General features: G+C 44.8%; 1 protein-coding gene across 4 annotated transcripts in view; it reads left to right on the top strand.

Moving 5' to 3' along the window:
* The window catches only part of Tbc1d22a (TBC1 domain family member 22A), a 293,862-nt gene that overhangs the window by 86,301 nt on the left and 188,505 nt on the right, over positions 1–19,056 (top strand). For all 4 annotated transcript variants that reach the window (XM_040754023.1, XM_005067065.4, XM_013111376.3 and 1 more), the window contains 3 exons: positions 978–1,106; positions 3,006–3,068; positions 14,899–15,013. In XM_040754023.1, coding sequence (XP_040609957.1) covers positions 978–1,106; positions 3,006–3,068; positions 14,899–15,013 — 307 coding nt within the window. The remainder of the gene's footprint in view (positions 1–977; positions 1,107–3,005; positions 3,069–14,898; positions 15,014–19,056) is intronic.

Below are 19,056 nucleotides of genomic sequence, written 5' to 3'. Positions count from 1 at the left end.
TCCCTGAGAAATCAGAGATGCACGTTTCCAAAGTCTGCACGAATAGCCATTGAGCTTTGTTCATTATAAGTAGCTTACCAGAGGTGTGTGGCCTAACACATGCCATGCAGACTCATTCCCAAAGGTGGCTGACCTCAGAAGAGTGTGCACAAAATCCTAGGTTCTAAGTGAGTCTGTTTTTGGAAAGTGTCAAACAAACCTAATTAGCCCTAGTTTGAAACTAGCACTTCCAGGGTCCAGGTGGGGTGGTGGGAATGGGTTGCAGAGAACACCATCACTTTGGGCAATATGGAAAGTGCCTCCAGTCTTTCTGGGAACAATAGTCAACTGCCTGACACTCTCCGTGAGGCAACAGGTCTGTGCTTAAAATTGACAGAGTTTAAAAGTAATACATTATGTAATATATCATGAGATTAATTTAGAATCTAGAACAAGGAAACACATAAGAAGGCACATAAGATACCAAGCTCTTTGTGACTGCTGGAGCCAACTGCTCCTTTCTGGATGTGTGTTCATTTTATGTGTTGCATAGTGTCAGAAGCCCCAGGGGCTTTGGAGAGTAGATGCACATTTACCTACATGACAGCTTTGAGCACATAAATGCGATGTGTGTGTATGTGTGCATGTTGTGAGTGTGAGACCAGGCAGGCTCCCAGTTCCTTGTGGACATAAGCCCTATAGAGAAGAGTTTTAGCATCTCCATACCATATGTTAAGAAAGCATCAGGCCCAGGTGGTGTCAGGTGACTTTTGTTGGATACAGGTGATAACTTAGACCTGGTTGGCGACTCTGGTGAGGGGTACTGATGCTGTGAGTTGTCCTGTTGCTTTGTTCTGTGTGGGCTGTTTTTTCACAGTGTCCTCCCTAATGTGTTAGGTGGACCTCCATAGGCCTGGGTCATTCTGGAAGTGACTACTGTTCTTCATGCTCATGATGCATAGTAACCATGGATGCCTGTGTTTGTTTTGCTCCTCTAGGGTTACCTTCCTGCCAATGTTGACCGGAGACCAGCCACACTGCAGAGAAAACAGAAAGAATACTTTGCTTTCATTGAACATTATTATAACTCAAGGAATGATGAAGCTCACCAGGACACATATCGCCAGGTGTGTGTGGGTCTTTCTTTTTTCCATGTATCACCCAATACTGGGATGTGCAGCTGGTTTATAGGAAATGTGTTTCATCTATCAGGAACACGATAGGCTTGCAGATTTATTTTCTAACAATAAACATTTGAAAGCAATTAATGGCAATTTGCTACCAGTAGCAACATCTAGTTTGTTTGAGTTCCTTCTCAGAGGTAAAGCATGACGCTTGAGTCAGGTTACAAAATAGATGCTGAGATCTGTTAGTGACGACCTGCATCTACCTTGGGTGATGGTTGGCATGTGGCACCTTGGCCTGTGCCTGGTACTCTCTGGCCTACTTCTGGAGGGTGGTGCCTTGTCCTATGCCTGGCATTCTGTACCATGCTTCTGGAGGGTGTTATCTTAGCTTGTGACTGGCACTCTATAGTCTGCTTCTGTAGGGCAGTACCTTGGCCTGTACCCTGAACTATTACCTGAATTTGATAATAATGTATTTACTGTCCCCCTGAAGGTTTGTGTCCAGGCCACATGGAGCTAGTTAGAGATAACATTTGCATGGTTTAGCTTTCCCTCTGTAGGTTAGTCCTGCTAAATCTTGTAGCCTTTCTCTTATTTTCCCAGGCCTGTCTGTGATTGATGAGGCAGGCCAGGGGCAAGGAATGGGGTATGATGCATGTGCTGTCCTGTCTGCGTAAGAAATGCATTGCCTGTGGCTCTTATGTAAGTTGATGCTTGCTGGTAGTAGGCACAGAGGCAGGTCAGGCCTTCATTTCATCTTTCATGAGCCCAGCATACAGTGCATCTCTCCACAGGACTCTCACTGAAGGGAACAGTGTACAGAGGGTGGCTCTCCAGAATGCCCTTTTAGTGAATCTTGGCACTCTTGTCCCTCACCCATTCCTGGGTTCCTGCATGTGACCCTCCTGAGTTCTTTGACTTTGCTTGACCTTGCTGGTCTGCGTGGGTGTCCCTCAGCAGGCTGCTCATTGACTTCTCTTCTGTGTGCTCTGTGTGTATTTATTTGCAAGTTTGTCTCATCTTGTTGCCTTGCGCTGAGGACTCAGACTCTGACTGTCACCAGGAACCCTTTGAAGGACACAGAGAGCAGGTGTTTTGTAGGTGAGGAGGCTGAACCAACCTAATGGCTTACTCTTGGCCATAAGCAAAACTAGTAGGAGAGTGAAGTGGTGACCCTATTGACTGGATGTTAGCTGCTGCTTTGCACATGGTCAAGGATGGAGATAAACGGTTGGGTCCCGTCTGAGTTAAAATGTACAGGCTGTTGCTCTGGAGCCCCAGAATGATGCTAGTGCTGCTGGTATGGGGTGCACTCCTGGGGTGTGGAGCCAGCCTGTGGTGCCAGCTGTTTTCAGAATGTTCCTGTCAGGTCACCTCTTGAACCCCACCCACAGGAGGTCTATACTTGAGTGCTGACAAGCATTGTCAAGACTCTCAGGCTAGGTGATGCTCAGGTAGGAATCTGCTGACACAAGCAGAGACTTTAAATGCTTCCTTTAAAGGGTCTAGATTCCTCATGGACAATGAAATAGAGGAAAACATGGCCTATGTTCCAAATGGCTTTGTCACAGCTGAAACCCTAGCACTATCAGTGTCTTTGAATCATGCTCAGTATTGGGCTGAAAATCAATGTTCACTGATTGCTTTGGCTCATGTTACAGAGGAGCTGAGGACCCACTCTAGTCCTAACCATGCAGCAAGCACTGCTGGACTGCCAAGGGTCAGGGATGCCTGTCACCTGAGGACAGTTGAGCCTTGCTCAGCTGGTGTGTGCTTTTGGGTACCTCCAATGGAGGAGCCTAGTGACAGTCCTCAGAGCAGGTTAAGGGCAAAGCACATGTGTCATCAAGGACTGCTCGCATCCTCTAAGATTAACATATGTCTCTCCTGCATCTGCAGATCCACATTGACATTCCTCGGATGAGCCCTGAAGCACTGATTCTTCAACCCAAGGTGACAGAGGTAAGAGGAACACTGACCGGGGAGTCTTTGCTGATGTCTGTCTGTGTGTGGCTGCTGCTCACTGCAGGGGCCTGATCTGGGAGCCCCAGAAGTCCATAGTTACATGGGAATCAGGGATGGTTCTCAAAACGTTTTTCTTATGTAATATTGATACATACTAAAGAGTATATTAATATGTATGTGAGTATTTATAATAGAAACTCATGTCCTTGAATTTAGGAGTTAGAACTCCTCCAGTGCTGACCAGCTGCCTCCATGAGCTTGAAGCTGGTAACATAGAAGCTATTTCTCCATGCTTATGGTTCTGTTACCCCAGCTCCATCTCTGCCCCCCCCCCAAAGCGGTAGACATTCCATCTCTGACTTATATTTGCCATCTTTGTGACTTCTGCACTAAGGAAGCGGTGTGGTGCTATTGTCTTGAGCTGTATATGCCATCCTTTGTGCACTTCAGTCTCTGCAGCTTGTGTTTTCTGCTCCTTGTGTAGTGGGCAGGATGAATGTCTGGGCACCTCCTAATGTTATGCTTTTGGGACAGTGTTGCTAGAGTCCTCATGCCCATTTATGCCTGTGTACCCCTGTAAGATTTCTCCAAGGCTTTCAGCATAATATCAGCATGCTTCTTGGAAGGGGTCTGCAGATGATGCTCACCTGCAGTGCTGCAAACTTGGTTTTCCATTCCTTGGCCTTTCTGGGAGCATGGCCAGGCTCCCGAGCTCTGTATGTCTGGTGGCTATTCTTATTGTGCTCCTGGCTTCGCTTTCCCTGGCTGCTGGTGGCTAAAGATCATCTATGCATATAGAGATGGGCTTCTTCTGTGTCCCTGTTCTGGGAAATGTTTGTTACTGCCTTACCACCCCTCTTTTTTTTTAACCCATTAAAAAATAAGTTTGTGATCTTTATACATCTGGGATTCTAATTTTTTGAAAGTTATTTGATGGGACATGCTTAGCCTTGCTGAGTTTAAAGTGATGCTTGCTTAGGTTATTATGGGATTCTTACTTTAAGAAATCTTTTCCCTCAACATCTGTCTTGTAAGTTTTCTCTCATCTTCTCATCTGAAAGTTTTTCTTTCCCCACCATGTGTTTAATTAGTGCTGATAGCAGCATCTACGGGCAGTCAGTGGGGACTGTGCAGGAACTTGGCCTTGTTACTTCAGTGTTCTATCTGTGCCACATTCACAGGCATCCATGAGGACCTTAGTGCCTCTTCCTTCCTCTTATAATTTGATGGGGTTATCTTATTCTCTACTTATTCATGTCATTTTCAGAATCACGATGCCAAGTGTTCTTTTTTTTTTTTAATCTGTTTGATTTGTGAATGAATTCTGGCCCTATTTTTTACTTGTTATTTTGAGACTAGGTCTGTCTAAGCTGTCCAGGTTGGCCTTGAACTCACTCTGTGGCTTGCACATACCCTGATCTTCAGATCCTCTTGGCCTCATCTCACCAAGTATCTGGGATTATAGATCTGGGCCAACAGACCAAGGGAAACCTTTATGAAAGGTCTTGTATATACTTTATTAGATTTATTTATATTTTTGTCACTAAAGTAAGTGGTATCTCTTTAAAATAGACTTACTATATGAAATACTTTGTTTTTCATCTTTATTTTCTCCCAGTAAATGCATTTTGAAACGTGGACATCTCTTGCCTGCGCAGTAAAGCTACTAAAAAATTCTGAAACTGCTAAAGTAAAAGTGCTTGTAGATTGTGGAGCACAAAAGGGGAAAATGAGTTTCCAGGGAGCGGCTGCTCTGAGGCACTTCTCTTTGATTGCCCTTCTCAGTGGTGTGCGTACAAGAGTTGGAAAACAAGGCTAATGTGTTATGACCTCTTCTTTGCTTAAGTTTTTCTTTAAACATGGAAACTAGACCTTGGCTTGTCTTTGTGTGATCTTTTGTTTTTTCACTCTACAACATGGCACACTGCTCATAGAGCTGGTCTTGTGACCTCTGGTCTCAGTTGTGGTCCAGAGTCACCCCATTGCTTTGTGGTCAGGCATTGGCTCTCTTGCATTGGAGCATCTCCCTGGCTGTGGGTTTTGCTCAACCCTCGAGACTCCTCCAGAGCTTTGAGGTGTGTGTATTGAGTAGTTGGCAAGGTTGAACGGGGGCCATGCAGCCTGTAGGACAGGCAGACCTCTGCAGGAGGAGGGCAGACTACCCAGGCTGCCAAGGGTGGCTGTGGATAATTTGAGTGTCACTGTACAGGGGAATATGACACGAGGAACATGGGCTTGAGGGAAAACATTGAAAGGTGGGTCTCGTGTTAGCCTGTCTGCAGGAGCCAGTTACATTTCTGGCACCTAGGATGTTGGTCTACATCCACGGTGACAGCAAATCTATTGACATGGTAGCTTCATGAGATAGAAGTTAATCAGTGTGTCTTTGGAGCTAGTTGTTTGTCAGACGGTTAGTTGTCTCTGTGTACTTGGCTTTAACCTCAGAGTCCAAGCAGCTGCCTGGTGCTCTTGCTCACATTTGCATCCTACTAGCAGGGAATTAAAATATGACACAGATAGGGAGAAAAGGCACATCCCTTTGAAGTCATATGATTTGGCAGGGTGGTACCTCTTTTAACCCAGTGACTTAGCTGGGTGACATGTAGTTACTTTGCTGGACAGAAGATGGGAAAATAAAGCAAGGTCCTGAGTACAGAATCTCACATGGCGGCTTGGTGGGACTTGGGGATGTTTCCTGAGATCAGGCTTTTTTGTTCCCCCTCCAGTATGGTTATTTGAAAGAAAAATGTATCATGTATCACTTTTTAGCTACCTTTCACTTTCAGCCCCTGCCCATTTTGTTGAATGAACTCCATCTTAACGTGACTTGTGACACTTAACTGTTGTGGCCAGTCCTGTGTGTTTGTTGAAGATCCACAGTCAAGTGTAGATGTTGGCAAGTTCAGTATCTCCCAAGGGGCCTTACTTTCACCGCTGTCTGCTGTCTGTCCTCTCTCTGCATCTTAGAGTAGCCCAATGTTCCGAAGTAACGTGCTGCGTCCAGGTTGCTTCTGGGACATGATGCCTTGTAACATCTGAACAGACACAGGATAGTGACCTGCAACTGTTAGTGGATATAGGAGCTTCCTGTGACTGGGAAAGAGGGGGTGTTTTTCAAATACAGGTACCAGTGGAGCATCAGCCTTTTCTGTCAGACTTAGAGTGTTTCACAAGTGGAGCTGACAATCTACTTTGATCTAGATCCTGGTCCCCATGTGCCTAGGTGTGCTTGGGGCAGGGGTCGGGCTTGCGACATGTGCTGTCCTGCTCTCTATCTCCTATTGACAGGACTCTTGATCTGCTGGTGCACCTGTGCTTGCCAGGTAGCTGAAAGGACTTTCGGACCCTGGCAGCAGCCATCTGTCATGGCTGTGCTGCAGAGTGACACTGGGCTTCCCCACAGCCTCGTGGTGCTGAGGCTGAAGTGTCTCCCACATCTGTTTTTCTCTTTGTCACTTTACTTGATGTCTTAGTTATGGTTCTGTTGCTATGAGGAAACACTGTGACCAAGACAATTTACTGAAGAAAGCATTTCCCTGGGGGTTGGCTTACAGTTTCAGAGGGTTTAGTCCATGCTCATTGTGGCAGGGAACCTGGTGGCAGGCAGGCATGGTGCTGGAGCAGTAGCTGAGAGCTCCCTTCTGATCTGAAAGTTGCAAGCAGGAGAGATTGTGAGACTGGGCCTGGTGGGGGCTTTTGAAACTTCAGATAGTGACACACCTCCTTCCCCCACAGTCCACCAGCTGGGAACCCAACATTCAAACATGGGAACCATGCTGATCCAAACCATTATATGTGGTGTTATGGTTCTTTTTAAAATTTTTTTTAAATTATTAACTCATAAATGGGGCCACAGTTTTAAGAGCCTAGGGAATCTTACTTGTTATTGAGTCATTTCATCAAACTTTTTGGTGTCGTTTGGGTAAGAGTTGATCTATCAGTCATTCCTCCTTTTGATTTTTATGGCAAAAATATCAGTTCAGAAGGCTGCCTTTAACATATATGCCCCAAGTTAAAGAAATCTAAGAATTTTAATTTCAGATCCCCACTGTCAGGTATAAGACAGAGAATAGTGTTGGTGTCTTTGAAGTCCTTTCTTGTTCCACAAGCTCCTCTATACAATACAGGTAACCTCTGGGATAATGGTGGCTCTCCAGTTCTCTGTCATGACTTAGCAATGTGGCACATGTATGGACTGCCCTTCATGATGATGGGCATTGGTGGATGGTACTAGCAGTGTGCTTATGTGGAGTGCTCCCTGGGTAGTGCACTCCTGAGTATGTCTGTTCTTCATAATGGTAGATACTGACATGGTGCTAACAGTGTGCTAGCTAGTGTGTTTCATAAGGATGCTGTTGTTCACACATAAAGTACTTTGATTGGATTTACCCCACCATTACTTACCTATTTGTTCCCTATTCCCTAATAGTTCCATTTTTCCTTTCCTTAAAAAAGCTAATCATACAATGATAGATTCCATTAAAACATTTTAAACATGCAAATAATGTACTTTGCTTGTGTTCCTGCCATTAATTATCCTGTCTTCTGCCTTGCCCACTTGTTCCTTTCCTGCAACCCAATAGTTTTTTTCAATTCCCCCTTTCCCTTTCTCTGTCTCTCTCACATGCACACATAACCATATTTTGTATATAGGAGAAACATGATAATCATCTGAGTCTAGCTTATTTCACTTAACATGATGCATGCCAGTTCCAACCATTTTCCTGTAGATGGCATAATTCCATCCACTATAGCTGAATAAAACTTCATTATTTACATATACACATATACCATATTCCCTCCCTCCCTCCCTCCCTCCCTCCCTCCCTCCCTCCCTCCCTCCCTCCCTCCCTCCCTCCCTCCCTCCCTCCCTCCCTCCCTCCCTCCCTCCCTCCCTCCCTCCCTCCCTCCCTCCCTCTCTCTCTCTCTCTCTCTCTCTCTCTCTCTCTCCAGGGCTTCTTTATATATCCCTGGCTGTGATAGAGCTAGCCCTGCAGACCAGGCTGACCTCAAACTCACAGAGATCCACCTGCTTATGCCTCCTGAATGCTGGGATTAACTGTGTGTGCCACCACTGCCGCGCTACCATGTTTTCTTTATTCATTCATCTGTTAATGGATATCTGGGATAACTTTATAATTTGGCTGTTGTGCATAGCGTTGCATAAACCTGCTTAATTCTCTCCAGCTAACTACCCATAAATGGTGTAGCAGGTAGTTTTCTTTTGGGTGTTTTGAGGAATCTCTATACTGATTTCCACAAGGGCTGTACCAGTTACATTTCCCCAGCTGTGGGATAAGGTGCCCCCTTCCCACCACTGTTAACTTTTTTAAGGGTGGCCTTTTTGACTGGTGTGAGATAGACTTTCAATGAAGTTTAGATTTGTTATTTGCCTCTTAGCTAAAGCTCCTGAACACTTGTTAATGTATTTATTGGCTCTGTGTATTAAGTCTTTAAAGACCCGCATGTTCAGTTAATTTGCCCATTTATTGATGAGGTTTCGGTGTTCAACTTTTTGTAGATTCTGGCTACAACTGCCTCCAAATGGCAGATACCTCCCTCTGTTCTGCAGGCTGTCTTGACCTCTGCTGAGTTCCTTTGCCGTCTCATACAATCCTATTTATCAGTTCTTGCTGTAGTTTCCCGGACCATTGAAGTCCTAGTCCTATGTTTTCATCTAGAAGTTCAGAGTTTGAGGTCTTATTAAAGTCTGTGATCTATTTTGAATTGATTTTTTTTCTCAAAATTGGGTGAGAGATAGGATCTAAGTCATTTTTCTCCAGCGGTTTAGAAAGCTGTCTTTCCTTCAGCGTATGCTTCAGCACCTATGGAAAGTCAGGGGGTTGCAGCTCTGTGGATTTGTCTCTGTCTTTGGTCTATGTGTCTGCTGTTGTACTAGTACCTTGCTGTTTTTGTTAGTGTGTCTCTGTAGTGTAATTTGAGCTTAGGGATTGTGATACCTCCATCATTATTCTTTTGCTTCTGGCTTGCCCTTCTGCATGCGCATTTCTGAAATGGTCCCCATGTAGAAAGCCAGTTGTGGCCCTGGCTACCAGCAACCTCTCAGGATTTCCAATGCGATTGGGGCTCCCTTAGTAGGTCTTAGCTCCCTTGGGTTGTTTGTCTTTTTTGTCTTGACTTAGCCTTGATTATTGCTGCCTTGGGTTTTGTGGGCCAGACCTAGGCACCCACACCTGGTTCTGTTTCTTGGTTACTCCTATCTTCGTGTGTTAAAGCCAGCTTGTTAGGTGTTGTAGACTTTCACAACTTGAGTTGTGTTTGTTGATCAGTTTGGAGGGAGAGTGTGTGTGTGTGTGTGTGTGTGTGTGTGTGTGTGTATGTGTGTGTGTGTATAATCTGTTTACTTAGTTTTGTCTTTATTTTTTAAAATTATTTTTATTTTATGGATATGAGTTTTTGCCTACACCACGTACATGTAGGAGCCTGCTGAGGCTAGAAGAGGGTGTCAGATACCTTGGAACTAGAGTTACATACAATTATGACCTTCCATGAGGGTCCTCTGGAGGAATAGCAAGTATTCTTAACCACTGAGCCATCTCTCCAGCCTGCCCTCGTCTTTATATTTTAAAAATGTTTCTTATATTTTTCTTATTTTTTATTTGCTTATTTATTTGATGTATAAGGGTGTTTTACATGCATATATGTCTGTGCACCATATGTGTGCCCAGTGTCCACAGAGGCCAGAAGATGGTGTTAGATCATTCTGGGACTGGAGTTACAGATGATTGTGAACTGCCATGTGGTCTGGGAATCAAACCCATGTCCTCTGTGAGAGTAGCTGGTGCTTTTACTTGCTTGAGTAATCTCATCAGCTCCCTTTCTCTTTAATTTTAAATAGACTTTTTCCCTTGACAACTTGTTAAATTTACTCAGACACAGTCTTATAGTGTTGTTAAAAATTTCAATTTCATTGTCTTACATTTTATTGTCAATATATAGAGTGTTAATACTAGGGTTAATGCCATTGTCTATTTATAGAGTGCTAGGGATGCAGTGTAGTTGGAGACTTGGGTGGTAATGGTGTTAGGGACACAGTGCAGCTGGAGACTTGGGGTGCTGATGGTGTTAGGGACACAGTGGAGTTGGAGACTTGGGGTGCTGATAGTGGTAGGGACACAGTGCATTTGGAAACTTGGGGTGTTGATGGTGGTAGGGGCACAGTGCATTTGGAAACATGGGGTGCTGATGGTGGTAGGGACACAGTGCAGTTGGAGACTTGGCGTGCTAATGGTGGTAGAGACACAGTGTGATTAGAGACTTGGTTCATGGTGTGTATCTCATGTGATAATGTGGTTGTCTTTTGAGACACTTTAGGCTTGCTACAAACTTTTGTGCTTTAAAGATTTATTTATATTTTTTCATTTGTGTGTGTGCCTGTGTGAATTGATGCCAGGTGTGTGCAGGTGCCCATGGGGGCCAGAAGAGGACACCAGACTCCCCGGAGAGGGAGTTAGTGGCATTTGTAATATGGCTGATGCGGGTGCTGTAATCGGAACTTGGGTCCTCTGTAATAATACCTGTAGCACTGAGCCAGCTCTCCAGTCCCTCAGCATGTTGTACTCTTCTGTTTTGTTTCATTCATCAGGTGTTATGACGGGTTTCCCTCCTTAGCCTCCTGTTGAAGTCGGCAAACCCCACAGATCTTCCTAGCGTATGCTATTCCCCTCTCATAGAGACCTTGGTGATGCTGTGTGCTGTTATGGCAGTATTAACATCTTTTTTACATTTTCTGACATCAGGTTTGGTATGAATCCCGAGCCAAGTGGCATTTCACTGACCCTCTATTTCCCTTTTAGTGTGCAGAACATCTTGGCTCCCTCATGTGTGCCGAGTGACTGTGTTTGGTTCTGCTGAGGAGGCATATGGTGGATGTCTGATAAGACATAGCAAATAAGGACAAGTGTGCTGAGACAGTGCGTGCGCGCGCGCGCGCGCGCGTGTGTGTGTGTGTGTGTGTGTGTGTGTATGTATGTATGTCTGTATGTGTACTTGTGTATGTGCATGTGTTTGTGTATACTCACCCATGTTGTTTTGCATTGAGGCCAGAGGTTGCTGTTTGTATATCTTTCTCTGTTCCTTCTTCACTGTATTTTTTGAGACAGGGCTTCACTGAATCTAGAGTTTGTTGATTGCTAGACTGACTGGGGATCAAGCCCCAGGGGTACACCCATTTCTGTCTTCCCTCCCAGTGCTGAAATTCTAGTCATGCTCCTCAGAGCTCAACTTCTTTTAGGTGGGTGCTGGGTTTCTGAACTCAGGGCTCCATGCCTGCATAGCAGGCACTTAACCCACTGAGCCACATCCCCAGCCTGGCCTATTAATTTCTTCAGTCCTGAGGTAACATGTGGTAGCAAGCATTTCATTACCGAGTTTCAGAAAAGAGCCTTTAGGAAGAGTTCAGAGTTTATGCCGCTTTTAATGCAGTCCCCCTCTAACAGACATTGATGTCAAGAATGGTGAACAGACCCTTAGAGCTAATAATGCCTGTGAGTGTCTGTGGTCATGGCCTCTCATACCAGTATGCTTCCAGAAGGCACATCTATGGACCAAGGGTCTCTGTGTTATGCCCTTTGGATCATGCGTGCTTCTCTGCAGCATTTCTGCACAAGTTAATGTCCTGCACCCCATATGATCTTCTTGCATATGCTCTTTGCTGAGCTGACCTTGTCTCCACCGACAGTCCTATTCAAGTGATCACATTGCTTCCACTCTTCTGCTCAAAATTTCTTGAAAAAATCCATGTTTTTTTCATTGAGTTGTAGGCTGTGGCTCCATGAAGAATGACCCCCCAATTCCCAGAATTCTTTCAGATATGACAAAAGAGTTTCAGTAAATATTAAGCAGCTGTGATTACTTATTCTCCAACTGCCTGTGCTTGTACCTGTACCTGTTCCATGTGGTTCTGAGACCAAAGCAGTGAGGTAGGACTTTGAGATCATCGAGAGAGGTCCAGGTGAATTAAATGTAGACATCTGATCTGACTGAGAGCTTTCCTTTGATCATAAGAAACTGGAATATTTCTGGATTTTTCTGAGGAGTGCAGCCTGCTCTTTCAGGTGCAGTAATGGCAAGGTGTGCTGCGTTACCGGTAGCTGACAGAGGCGTGCTTAGAGACTCCCTTGGGATCATTGTTGCTTCTCTGTAGAGGAGCTGGAGGGCATTGGCCTCCTAACTGCAAGTTGGGCTCATCTATCCTTAACACACACTCTGTGCTCTAGTGCCTTGTGTTCCTCCTAGGAAGGTGCTGGTATTTACTATTGGGTGGTCATGAGTCTGCCTTGAGTCCCACAGATAGAGGCAGGTGCTTGGGACCTAAATCTTAGAGCCCAGGCCAGCCCAGGTCTTTGTCCTCAACCTTCTCAGAACTTTGATGGTGTGTGTGAGGTTGGGGCACGGCTTATGTCCTGTTTGTCTGTGTGGGCAGGTGGTACTCTCCTCCTGAGTGGCTGCGACAGTCCCCTGCAATGAGGTTCAGATCCCCCCCCCTTCTCCGCCCTCTCTCCTTCTATCCCTCCTCCCTCTGTGTGTGTTTGTGTGTGTGTGTGTGTGTGTGTGTGTGTGTGTGTGTGTGTGTGTGTGTGTACTGTGGATTTGTACATGCATGTGTCCCAGGTCAGCATTTACTGTCTTTCCTTGGTTGCCTCTACTTTTATATTTTTGATCCAGCATGTCTCACTAACCTTGAAGGTCTTAGATTCTGCTGGGCAGGCTGGACAGTGAGCTGCAAGGATTTACCTGTCCCTGCCCCTGAGATCTGGATTACAGCCACCCCTCACCTTTCACATGTGTTTTGGGGATCCTACCTGAGGTCCTTGCACTGCACTTTGTGCCTGAGCTATGCACCTAGCCTCTAAGCTTGTTTTTACTTTAATTGTTTGGTGGTGCTAGTGATTATATGCAGGGCCCTCACCCATGCTAGGCAAGTGCTCTGTTAGCAAGCTGTGCCCCAGTCTCTGAACTTGTTTAAATATTCATTTCTCTGTAGGAAACTGTTGACTGATGGAAAATGTATATGAATCTATATGCATGAGTGTGTCACTCATTCAGCAAATATTGAGCTGGCTCCTACAGGTGGTGCTTGCCTGTTATTCGCTTGAGCAGCGGGGTGATGGTGTACTGGTGTGGGAGTGGGGCTGCATTTCAGGGCTGATTTTGCCACTGGCAGGCTCTTTGTCATGGAATCTGGGCTCTAGGCCTCTCCTCTGTAAGTCCTGGGGTTGATGTGCTTTGGGACTCTAGACTACCAAGCCCAAACTTACATGGGGTGCTGTAAGGTGATTCTTGGTGCCAGTCGACTGGGTTCTAGAGCCGCATCAGTCCCAAATGAACACACAGGATGCTATATTTATTAAGAAGCTGTTGACTGTTTGCTATGGTTTCTCATTGGCTAGCTCTGACTTAATTATTAACTCATAATTACTAATATATATTTTTATAAGGACTTATCTTTTCTAGGATGCCCTCCTGACACGTCCTCTCCTCTCGGGAGATCACATGGTTGACTACATTTCCTAGAATCCTCCTTAACTCCTAGTCCCACCTATCATGCTTCCCTATTGACCAACAGTGCTTTATTTATCAACATAATCATAGAAGGACTTCCCCCATCAGGGTGCAGGTAGAAGGGCCTGACTTCCCAGGGTGTGCATATATCTGGTTCTTAAAGCTTTGGTGTGCTTAGAGGTTCTGGGACACTTTTTTATTCATGTGACTGTTCTTTCACTGCCTTTACTGTCCTGCTTGCTTGTGTGAGATTTGGGCAGAGTAGGAAGACCTGTCCTGGGCTGACTTGGAATCCCAATACTAAGGAGGAGCCACCAGTGAATGACAGTGGGAAGGAGGGGAGACCAGAGAGTCACAAAGTAGGACGTTGCTGGCTCTTCCCTAGAGAAGGTGGGCAGGGATCAGACAGCGCAGAAAGGAGTGCTGGAACTGGTTTCAAATACCAGCGATTAGTTTAGCCAGAAGCAGAGTCTTTTAGGACTATGGGAACTGAGATGGCAACCTGCTGGGCTCTGAGGAGGTACAGAATGTGGATGCTGGTTAGAAGAGGCCATTAGGGAAGGGCCAGAGTTTGGGGAGACCTGGGCTCTGTGCTTATGGATCAAAGGAAGGTCTTTAAGCCATTGGTGTGGATGTATAAACATATGTATGGGCGGCCTGGGGTGCTGTGGTTCTATTGTAACTTGATGAGATGAATAAGAGTAAGTGGGATGAAAGATGGTGAAGGGGAAGGGTTAATTGGAGGTGAGTGGCCTGAGGAAGAAGGAAACTAGGATAATTATTACATTCGTGGCTCAAGAAGCTGGGTGCCTAAATGTGTCTTTTTGGATGGAGATAACTTCCTAGAGAATTAGGAAATCTATTTATCTGATGGGGACATGGATGCATGTCTATGTGCATGAAAAATGGATGGATCCACATGTGCTAAATCCCCCCTTCCCTCCCTTCTTCCTTCCCCTTTTCCCACTTCCTACTTCCCTGTCTACTCATCTGTCTCTAAGGAAAGAGCCATTGCTTACCAAGCCCTGGTCTGTTGTGCATCCCTGTGACCTGCTGGTCTCCAGGGAGCCTAGGAGCTAGTGCTGGTGATGGGGAAGAACCAAGTCCTGGGTATGGTGAGATGTTGTGGTGCTTGCGAACCAATAAAAAGCTAAGATCATTGGACTTTGGCAAAGAAACTGGGATTGATATCTGTCTATGTTTGGAGGTATTGATGGCATATGTTTTAAGTAAAAACATGGGTACATTTTAAATTTTTACTATGTTCATTTCTTGCTTTACTGCCAATTCCATTTTCTTTCAGATTTTCGAAAGGATCTTGTTTATATGGGCTATCCGACACCCTGCCAGTGGATACGTTCAGGGGATAAACGACCTGGTCACTCCATTCTTCGTGGTCTTCATTTGCGAGTACATAGGTAGGCGCACACTACAACACTGTGCTCCTGGATGCCCGGTGTCAACTTCAGTGGATCTGTTGTGTTCACTGCATAGTTATACCATTGCTGAAAATTGCCTCTCAGCATCACAGTACTAATGAATGACAGTTGTATTAGTCAGGGTTCTCTAAAGGGACAGGTATTATAGAATCAATCTCTCTATATCTCTATATCTATCTGTCTATCTATCTATCTATCTATCTACCTATCTATCTATCTGTCTGTCTATCCACCCCCCCCATACCTACCTATCTTCCAATGAAAGGTTCAAGAATACAAGAATCCAGTAGTTGTTAAGTTCCCAAGGCTGGATATCTTAGCTGGTCTTCAATATGTGGTAGAATCCTGAAGAAGTAGACAAGTGAAGGAATATACTTGGTAGCAAGAATTAGGGCAAGTAGGCAAAAGCAAAAGCTTCCTTCTTCCATGTCCTTTATATAGGCTGCTAGCAGAAGGAGTGGTCTAGACATCCCGTGAGAGTTTCAGTTAATTCCAGATGTAGTGAAGTTAACAACCAAGAATAGCCATCACAATCATCTAGAGGGGCAGGCTTATCCTTGAGGCCAGCTGTAAAAAACCACCTTGAAATCTACAGTTAACCACTGCAGATATGCTCACAACTGACAATATCCCATTTTAAAATAGCATATGGGGAGAAGAGAATCTATTTAGGGGTTCAATTTTTCCTAGTGGCCCACAGCTCACTGGCTTTCAGGGCTTTGCTTTCGTGGGTAAGGGTAATGTGGTAGAGTATTGAGTGTTGTGTATAAGTTTTGAACCAGGAGTGCTTCTGTTGACTTTTCAGCATTTTCAAATTCGGACATCATAGCATGGCTTTATGAGAAGACAAAGTGCATGCAAATTGGTTAGCTGTGTGAGGGGTAGACTGCACCATTACTCTGAGTCCTATATGTTAAAAAAAAAGTTAAAGATTATTGTGTGTACGCATGTGTGTGTGTTGGTTGGTAGGTAGATACATGCCCCAGCATGCCCGTGGAGGTCAGAGGGCAATTTGTAGAAGTAATTTCTCTCCTTCCCCCATGTAGCTTTTGGGGGTTGGACTCATGTTGTCAAGCTTGGCAACAAGTCTCTTTGCCCACTGAGTGCTGTTGCCTGCTCATGCATCCTTTTCTTTCATTTACATTAGAGTAGCAAACTATTAAGTGATATCACCTGCTTTGAGCAGTTCTAAGTTTATAGAAAGTCTGATTAGTGATATGTACACTTTCTGATTCATTTGTGAAAACTAAGTACATAGGAGGGTCATTCTTCAGTTTGAGCATTGCATTGAAAATTGACACTGTTTTCATGAAACCACTCCTAAAAGGTGCAGGCTTGTTTTTATGTTGTTGTAGACTGGGGCATTTCATCCTCAGTCAGCTTTACATTCTTCCTTTTGTGGTCATCTGGAGAGATGGGATCACTTAAGGACAGGTTACCCTGAGGATGAGAATACATCTAGTCAGTGAGCTGGTTATATCATAGGTCATTGCTAAGCAACTAGGGAGAGCCACTGCTCACTCTCTAGCATCTCTATCCTCTACCCCACCCTCCCAGGGGTAATAAGGGTGCTCCTGATAGTCCTGGAGTGGTAGGACCTTTTTCTGTGGCCCTCAGTTAATGGAGAAGTTCAATCATAATGCTTAGAGGATTGATGGTCTAGGCTAAAGGGACCATTTGATTAATGTGGTAAATAAGTTTGTTTTAACTGCTTTACCACTGACTTATGTTGTAAGACCCAAGCAATTCTAAATGCATTTCCTGATTGTTAGAAGATGGGGGGAATGGCCAAGTCCATGGTGTTTATTGTTCAGGAGAAACAATGATTGGAGGAGGTAGGGACTGTGCTCTGTAAGTCAGTCCTGCACTGGATACAGAGACTCTTGTGAGGCAACACCTCCCCCCCACAGGCATACACACTTACAAATGGAAACATACATGCATACAGATTCACATACAGATGCATGAATTTACAGATACCAAATAAGTAAGTTAAAAACATTTTTTAGAGCTAGGCAGAGGTGGTACATGCCTTTAATCCCAACATTTGGGAGACAGGGGCAGGTGGATCTCTTAAGTTTAAGGCTAGCTTGGTCTACAGAGCAAGTTTCAGGATAGCCAGGGCTATACAGAGAAAAAAATTTTTTTTTAAGTTACAGGATGCAGAGAAATAGTCCAGTGTGGAGAAGAAACTCCCCATGAAAGATGAATTGGTGACACTAGCAGTGTGTTGAAGAGCTTTAGAGAGACGGGCTGTCTTCACACAGAATGTCCTGAGTTGTTTTTTTTGTTTTTTTATTTTTTTATTTTTTTTTGGGAGGGTAAGGCTGACACTCCTTCAGGTTCCGAGGACAGGCATGCATATGTGCTGTGTGTATCAGAAGTTTTGAGAGGAGTAGGCAGTCATTGCCCTGGACCAACCCTGAGGAAGACAGGTCTTAGGGAAGGATGGGAGAGGCTCTGCATCACCTTCAAGATCACTATAGTCAAGGGAAGAGGTCACGGTCATGGAGAATGGGCCCAAGTGGGGGGCAAGAAAGCAGGTGAACACTGTGGCTGCTATGGATCAGTTTATGTGAACCCTCCTAGGTGGGCCTTTTCTTGAACTCAGGACTGTCTCATTGTGTGTCATGCTGTGCAAAGTAGGAGTTTGTCAAATCCATCTGGATTGCATCCCTAAGATGTTTCTCTGCTGTGCAATTAAGAGGCAGAGCTTTTAAACCCATGTAAGAGAGTCTTGCTACTTTGGGAAGTACAGGTAAGGGGGAAAGGATAGGTGGGAACACCTGATCTTTCTGTTGTAGGGCCACTCTTTGGGCTTCTGTACTCTAGCTGGCCGAGGAGCTGCTCAGGTTCCTGGGACACAGTAAAGGTTAGCAGATCAGAGAGAGCGGTTGTGCAGGGAGCCTGTGGTCACTTGTGGGTGACAGTGATTTTGGTGCTCTCTCTGAATCCTCTTCTGCACACCTTTATGTGTACAGTTGTCTGCACACTGTGTTCTTAGTGCTTTTCTTGCACAAATGTAGCATATGTTTCCTCTATTGTGTTGAGACATCTTCCTTAGGCACATTCTTGCCTCCTGTCTGTGGTATTCTGTGAGATAATTGTGATATAATTCATGAACCCATTCTGCTGGTATTGAATTTTTTAATCCCCCCATATAATTTTTAAGTAAATCCTGTACCTTTAAAACAACCACTATCATATTCTGTCCAAGAATGCTAAATTTGGCTTAAAATTAAGAAGCATTATTCCATCACCTTGGATCACACATTTTCAGCTGAGTATGTATTTTAGTTTAAATAAATATTTTGAGCATAGGAAAAAAAAGCCCAACAAAGATGCATTCCCCCCACGCATCTCTGCTATTTCAATTTAGAAACAATTTTGACCAGGCACTTTGTGCTGATACCTTAGGGTAATTGAATGTTCGTTGGCTGCACAGGAAGAATGACGATGACTGTTCTGCACGATGAAGAATATCTCACAGTGGATGCTTGCTCAGAAGGTTTAATCTCAGGTTGATTTGATTCTGTATGTCATCTTCTCATAAATTACTCTTGAAAGCAAACATGGCAGGGGACTGGAACAAACAATGCATTTTCCCTTGAGCATTAAGAATATTTATTTCTGCGTTTCCCATGTAAGTCAGAACTTCAGAAGTACAACTTGCCCTTAGCATTGCTTTCTGGAGAGGATGTTTTTGAACATGGTTGAAGTAGGTGGTGCTGCCGGGCTGTACCCAGTGTGGCTGGCACAGGAAGCACATCTCTACCACAGGACAGGACACTAACTGGGCTCCAAGCACGGAGTCCTCTCCAGTTTGTGTTGCCACTGAAGTCGGGGCTTTGAGGGACAGTGAGATGATGAAGTGCTGATTCCTCCTCAGTGGGCAGCTGCTGCCATCCACAGGCTCTTTCCAAGCCCGCGGAGGTAAAATGCAGAGTGTCTGTGTACAGTGCGATTTCTGTGGCAGCTGTCACCCAGGAGGACGTGGCGACAGGGTGTGAGTGGGCCGGAGT

Source organism: Mesocricetus auratus, unplaced genomic scaffold (assembly GCF_017639785.1).
Source record: "Mesocricetus auratus isolate SY011 unplaced genomic scaffold, BCM_Maur_2.0 Super-Scaffold_100010, whole genome shotgun sequence".
Taxonomy (NCBI): Eukaryota; Metazoa; Chordata; class Mammalia; order Rodentia; family Cricetidae; genus Mesocricetus; species Mesocricetus auratus.
This window is presented reverse-complemented; position numbering and strand designations above follow the sequence as displayed.